At 44.7% G+C, this 6,932-nt stretch overlaps 1 protein-coding gene across 4 annotated transcripts; it reads left to right on the forward strand.

The window, feature by feature from the left end:
• The first annotated feature begins 931 nt into the window (after positions 1-931).
• LOC123138152 (serine/threonine-protein kinase Aurora-3) lies at positions 932-6,188 on the forward strand. 4 transcript variants are annotated; one of them, XM_044558067.1, is made up of 9 exons: positions 932-1,273; positions 2,046-2,112; positions 2,251-2,374; positions 2,477-2,719; positions 3,477-3,572; positions 4,722-4,936; positions 5,026-5,098; positions 5,192-5,326; positions 5,697-6,188. In XM_044558067.1, exons 1-8 carry the CDS (start codon positions 940-942, stop codon positions 5,306-5,308), a joined length of 1,269 nt encoding a protein of 422 aa, XP_044414002.1. In that variant the 5' UTR covers positions 932-939; the 3' UTR covers positions 5,309-5,326; positions 5,697-6,188. The 4 variants fall into 4 exon arrangements, with proteins under 4 accessions (XP_044414002.1, XP_044414009.1, XP_044414024.1 ...); XM_044558074.1 differs by having other exon boundaries at positions 2,254-2,374; XM_044558089.1 differs by having other exon boundaries at positions 999-1,277.
• Positions 6,189-6,932: the final 744 nt, after the last annotated feature.

Here is a 6,932-nt window from a genome sequence, read left to right on the forward strand (position 1 = left end):
CCAGCGCCCGCTCGTCCTTGGCCGCCGACGACCCATGCTCGTCGACCTCGCCCGTTTGCCTCGCCGCAGATGCTCACCGCCGATGCTCGCTGCCGTCGCTCGCAACAAATAAGCCGTTGACCGAAGCAGCTTTTTCTCTTGCCTCGTGTTGCATCCATGGTAGCTCCGCGGCGCCGACCGCAACACCGTCCCTCGCCGGTGTTGCCCACCGCAGGTTGCAGCATCAACCTGCTGGTTTGAGCTGGAACGGCGGAGCTGGAACGGGCTACGTGTTCTCCTCCGCAGATGCGCGTCTTCCCGCTCCGCTACACGGCCGCCTGCTGGTTGAAGCATCGCGGCATTGCGGTTGTAACTCCGCGGCATCGCGGTTGTAGCACACCGTGCACCGGCCGGTCGGCTAACAGCAGGGCGGCTCGTCGGGGCTTCAAGCGGCGTGCGGCTGCTCGGAAGAGAGAGATTGGGGAAGCAGAGATTAGTCACTGTGCGAGAGACGTGGGGGAGATAAGGAAACGTATGGCTGGGAGCCTGGGAAGCTTCACGAGAGAAAGAACGAGATAAGGGAGCGTGGGCTGATTATGTGGTGGCTAGCGAGCGATGTGGGACCTCGTGTGATGTTCGATCAGACGGCCCAGAAGCGAGCAGTGTTTTGTTGATCGATGGCCAGCGAGCGACCGGCGCGAGCGTTAGCCGGCGGACCGGCCAGAAACGTTTCCCTTTCGGTAATAAAAAAAAGGGAGACCACATAGATGGTGTACGTACACAACTTTGTGTACCATCCTTGTCCGACGCCGCAAATCAAACCGTTGAGCGGCTGGTATCCATACGACCATTGCACGACGATTCAAATTCAACTGCGTCACTGGATCTTGCATCGTACCCAAATCGGATGCTGACTGTCGGACACACCACTCCCTCTCGGAACCAAACGTGTACTGGCCAATGGATCTTGCATCGTCCCTACTAGATCGGAAATGGAAGTTTCGTACGCGCAGCGGTTCCGGCACTCGAGCGAGTGAACGCCAGAGAGGCCTCCTTCCCGAGCGCGACAGCCAGGGGTTCCTAGCCGCCGCCGGCCTGCCGCCACGACTGCCAGCCCGCCGCCGCGGCGCGCCCAGCCGGCCGAAGCCTCCGCTGCCCCGCCGCCGGCACAGGAGCCCACCAGCGCCTCCCTCCGTCGAGCAGCCGCTCCCACCAGCAACGCCCCCCTCCCTGGAGCAGCCGCTCCCGCCCAGCAACGCCTCCTCCCGGAGCTACGCCGGCGACCAGTCCATAGGCAGGTAGCCAGCACTCACTCCTTCGTCCTCCTTTCTTCCTCCCTCTTCCCTCAACCCCCTCCCTCCTTCCTCTTGCATCCTCTGTCTGTCCATTTTCCCCCTCTGATTTATGTATTGGACGAACACTTGCGGTAGATTGGATATTGTGAGAATATAACGATGTCCATCTCTTGATGAGTACTTGCTGCACGATTTTTTCCAGTGCGTGTTAAAGTTTACTTGTGAAAGGATTTTGCATGATAGGTGTTTGTGATAATGCTTGTAGGGGCAAATGTTTACAGATTGTAGTTTGAATATTTTTTCAGATGAGAAAATGTTTTGGTTTGAACATGTTAGCAGTGAAACATGCAGTGACTGACGATATATGAAAAGGAAAAGATCAAGTTGTTTTATCTGCACCGTCTTGACCTGAAATCAAAGCTTAGCAGTAACATGCAATTTGAGAGAGCAGGAGCCTTGTCTTGGTTATACAGGCCGAAATTGGTTAAAACATTAGTACTAGTGGTATTGTTGGGCATGATAGATGTCCCAAATCTTGTTTAGGATTGGGAATATAGTTGTTATGCTGTGTTGTTGATTTTAACAGTCTGCCCTAAAATATTACCGTTTAAAGTGATTGTTTCCCCTTTTGCATGTTACCTGATTGATCTTCGGTTCCACCTTTCGTGTTATGCCATGATAACAGCTAACTAATTATTTGATTTGCTGCTCCATATTCATTTTACACTTACTAAAGTCTAACTATCCCGTTGGAACCTGGAGTTGGAACAGGGTATCAACATTTTCAGTTGGAGCTGCTTGGAGCTGCTTCAGCATCCTCAGGAGAGCAAACAAGAAGGTAATCTGCTGTTCCTAGCTTCTATACATATTTTTAGTGAATTGAAAAAATGTAAAATGTATCCCCGTATGGGCGATTTTCTGAAATGGTGAATTTACGTATCCGTATCGGTGCATTTAACGTCTCTCCACCAACCAGCAGCGCCTCCATCGTCCTCGCCCCTCTGATGGAGCGGCCGGAGTGGAGCCTCTCCGACTTCGAGATCGGCAAGTTCATCGGAGAGGGCAAGTTCGGCAAGGTCTATCTCGGCCGCGAGAAGCAGGTAGGCTCTTGAAACCCTGGCCCCCGAACCATCAAATTTCGATTCCCTCAAAAAACTTCAACTCCGATGGTGCTAACACGGCGGAAAACTGCGGCGATTCAGAGCGGCTACGTGGTGGCGCTCAAGGTGACATACAAAGCGAAGCTGCAGAAGTACCGGTTCCACGCGCACCTGCGGCGGGAGATCGAGATCCAGCATGGCCTTGACCACCCCAACGTGCTCCGACTCTTTGCCTGGTTCCACGACGCCGAGCGAGTCGTCCTCGTCCTCGAGTATGCCGCCCGCGGAGAGCTCTACAAGCTCCTCCGCAGCGTCAGCCACTTCTCGGAGCGGACCGCCGCCACAGTGAGCCCTCCTCATCCCTTTCCTGCCGTCTTTCCCTCAGCCGTGCGGCGTTTATTGATTCGACCAACCCAGTTGTTATTTGCAATCTGCAATGAAGCTTGAACGTTTTTGAGCTCTGACCGCCCCACAGAAATGCCCATAAAATCGATAGACTTTTTCTAGCATTTCACTGGTGAAGTTACTTTGATTGAGGTCGTGTGAGGTAGGAAGATCAGTGAAAAGGGTAGTGTCTCTACCTTAGCATATTTGTTAGTAGGTGTTCTAAAACAATACTATGTGTTTAGTCATGCCTTGTTGAAATCAGTAAACTGTCTGATTGTTAAGGATTTTGGCATGAGTTATTCATTTTATTTGGGTATGATGGATCTCTGTACATCAGTGCAAGATGAAGAACTTCTTAAGAACTCCAGAACATCTTTAGAAACACAAGGCAAAAGCCTCACACACCCTCTTCATAAACGATGGAGTGAAGAAAATCTGTCATTTTCTGTACACAAAACCCATCTCAAGAGTGACACTTCCAACCCAGTCTGAGATCTAAACCATCCAACCCGAAGATCCAAACAAAGTACATCGTATTTCTATATTCTGAACAGTAATGAGTCAAACAAACAGTCTGCTTAGTATGACATGTACTCTGTTTGTGATATACTGCACATGAGGCTGTCAAACATGATGGACCTATGTTGCTTTTCTTCTGACTTACCATCGTTGTGCTGGATTTTCTGTTGATCCAATTCATTTTCTTTTGCTTTAGTATGTAGCAAGCCTTGCTGGTGCACTGGCGTACTGTCACAAGAAGCAGGTAATTCACAGGGACATCAAGCCGGAAAATTTGCTCCTTGATATCGAGGTTGGTTCTTCTGCATGCAGATGCTGCACCCCTATGGGTTATTGTATCAAAGTGCTTATTTTGAGAATTTAAATAGGGCAATATTTTGATATGCCAGTGATAAATGTACTGTTTTTTTCTTGGCCATCCATGTTTATCAACAATGGAATTCAACTACATCATTGCTGTAAATTCTGCCTACCTTTTTTTCGCGGAAAGTAAATTATGCCTACCAACAGATGGAGTAAACAATAATTGGACCCATGCATTGCTGAGGTAATTTTAGTACCATTTTGTGCTCTAATGAAATGCATGTATGTTTCCTGGAAGAGTGGGAATGCATGTTTGTGCATTGTGATTAGTTTTTTTACTTATAGATATGGCCGATATGTGAAAATTACTTGTGAGATCAGATAAAAGAGACAATAGATCCCATTTGCCTTGGCCTTACTGCAAGCATAAACTATCAAGATATCCTTTTAGGCTGAAACTTTATGAAGATATATGTGGAGAATTTCAGGAGCTATACATTTGTAACTGAAGCACTATACATTTCGTGTGTTTGGAACTTATGGCCATTGGTGAATGGTGATTAATCCAATTGAAGAGAATTTTGAGGTTATGGCAGACATAGCTTGTATTTTTCAGTTAGCTGTATAACAGAGACGAAATAGCAGATACGTGGTATCTTACTCTATAATTATTTATAAGTAAAACAGTGCAGTGTAATATTTGACATCCCACAGTTTTAAAACTCGAATGCGATGTCCACCAATGTACATGGGTGCCACATTTCTTTTCTTTGACTAATAGTACACGTTTTGCAGGTAAATACTGCTGGTCTCACATGATTATGCTGATTTGCACTTGCGTACTATATATGATTGTAAACACCTGGTTACTTTGTAGATGCATATCCTGTATACCTTTCTCGAGATTACTGAGGAGCTACTTCTGTCGCAATAGTGACTATCAAATACTGTCAGACACCTTATTAGTTGTGCTGTCCACATCCATATAAGAAACTATAGTAAAGACTATCCTTTATTGTGCTGTCAACATTGGTATGTGAGAGCTGATTGCTGTTGACACTTTTAACTCTTTCTCTGTCCATAAGATGCTGAGTTTTTTTAATCTATTTATAGAAGTTACTTGATTTCCACTTTGCAGGGCCGACTTAAAATTGCAGACTTTGGATGGGCGGTTCGATCAAATGCTAAACGTCACACACTCTGTGGCACAATAGATTACCTGGCACCAGAGATGGTAGAGAAAAAGGCTCACGATTACGCTGTTGACAACTGGACTTTAGGAATCCTGTGCTACGAGTTTTTGTATGGCTCGCCACCCTTTGAAGCTGCAGAACAGCAAGATACCCTGATGAGGTAAGAGCTACAATGTTTCTGTAGCTACAGTGTGTGTTTTGCCTGGTCTTCCTTTGATACACATTCTCTGGAATATTAATTTTGAGCAGGATAGTCAAAGTGGACTTGCTGTTCCCTAAAACTCATGACATATCTGCAGATGCCAAGGATCTCATTTGCAAGGTAACATTTGAAATATTGGTATCTTTTTTTTTTTGGATAATGGGTTCTTATATCCTAAGGAGATGAAGTTGAGAGTATGAAGTTTGTATGCAGCTGTTAGTGAAGGATTCAAGCAAGAGGATTTCTCTTGACGATATTTTGAAGCATCCATGGATTGTAAAGAATGCAGAACCTTCAGGGAGTTGCATTGAGCAAAAAACTAGTGCCTAAGCTCCTTGGGAAGTTCACGTATGTGTTTCACTAAAAGACTAATTGAATATGAATGTTATTTTGCAGTCGAATTACTGATCAACCGATAATCCTGTACGGTACTCAGAAATCTTAATACAGTATATTTGCTAATCAAGATAAGTTTAAGTGGTAAATTCAACGTTCTGGGATCAATTTCTAGAAAAAAAAATCTGTTATTTTGATAGCGTAGCATAGGTTTTGCTATACCAGAATAATCACTCGGAAATGCAAACTCTAGAGTGTATCAGCAAGTATGTCGCAGTACATTTTCATATCCAGCTTGGTTACCCTGTCTGAGAAACAGTTCCAACATGATTTAATCAATTTATATAACATGCTCTAATGCCACCTTAAATTCATACTGCAGATTTCTCTGTTGACGGCTGGGAGCTACAATGTTCCTGTGTAGGACATGTCATTTGATGTTACTGTGTGGTCTTTTGCAGCCTCCTCTTATTTGTTGTTTGAATTTGAAACTTCAATACAATTACAAAGGAAATCGGGAGAGAATTGAATCTTGTCCCGACTCCGAACCTTGCTGCTATGGCCAGTCATGTTCTGCCTAGCTGTAAAACTCCCTAGTCATTTTAAAAAAATGCTAGCGGCACTATTCTTTGTAACACTATTAGTAATATACAAGAGGCAAGGCGTATAATGAGTGGCAAGAATTCTCTTCATAAGTAATATGCTGCATATTTTGATAGGTAGTCAGGTTAACAATGTTGTGGACATTTGTAGTCTTCCATGCGTTAGAATTGTGTTGCGGGTGCCTTGGATTGGGCCCTAATATTATCTGTAGCTGTGAGAATCATATAACAAGCTTGTCATTGATTGTTTATGTACTACAAAATTTCAGCGATGGGTCAGGTCACTGTAGTTGCCAGCGAAACAGTTCTTCTCTTTGCTCCTCTTCCTAGATAAAGGAAGTGCTGTATTGTCCCCTATGAATGAATCTTTTTCCAACCATACATGAAGCGTTTCTATTTTGTTTGTGGAATTCAAATAATGTCATACTTACCTTGTCCAAATCGTGTCTGAGATTTCGACTTCCAGATGCAATGTGTGAATGTGAATGCTTTATCCTACTCCCTCCGTCCCAAAATAAATGTCTCAACTTTGTATACTAAGCTTGAGGCACTTATTTTGGGATGGAGGGAGTATAAAATTCAGGTGTCATTCGCTGCTCCACTGTTTATGTCCTAATGCACTCTAGTTATTTTCTCCACAGGGTATTTCTTTCTTGCCGTTGGGAGTCGGCCCGGAAATTGAGGAAGTACTTTTTTTTTCTTTTGGCGAAGTACTTGTTTGCCAGCATGCAAAACATAGAAGCGAACAGTTAGCATGGTCTCTACTAACTTGACCTAGTACTAATACCGTCTTGGGGGTGAATCAGTGTTCTGGAACAGTACTATTTCCAGTGTCGCCCGTAACTTCAGAGTTCCCGCCTGCACTGCTCTGAATAGCTAGATTTTATTTATTTATTTTACTTTTGGTGAAGAATTACAGGGAGTTAAAGTTTTAGGGGCAGGGTGCAACAAAGTTTAGACCCCCAAAATTTAACGAGTTCGATTGATTAATATGCATAGCTTTTTGTCATTGACAT

The sequence above is a fragment of the Triticum aestivum genome, chromosome 1B (assembly GCF_018294505.1).
Source record: "Triticum aestivum cultivar Chinese Spring chromosome 1B, IWGSC CS RefSeq v2.1, whole genome shotgun sequence".
NCBI classification, from domain to species: domain Eukaryota; kingdom Viridiplantae; phylum Streptophyta; class Magnoliopsida; order Poales; family Poaceae; genus Triticum; species Triticum aestivum.

What these genes read in the sequence shown, in the direction of transcription:
- LOC123138152 (XM_044558067.1), top strand. Translation starts at nt 940, where the DNA reads ATGGATCTTGCATCGTCCCTACTAGATCGGAAATGGAAGTTTCGTACG. An exon ending in CGCCGGCGACCAGTCCATAG is followed by an intron (nt 1,274 to 2,045) that starts GCAGGTAGCCAG and finishes GAGTTGGAACAG; the next exon opens with GGTATCAACATTTTCAGTTG. An exon ending in ATTTGCTCCTTGATATCGAG is followed by an intron (nt 3,573 to 4,721) that starts GTTGGTTCTTCT and finishes TCCACTTTGCAG; the next exon opens with GGCCGACTTAAAATTGCAGA.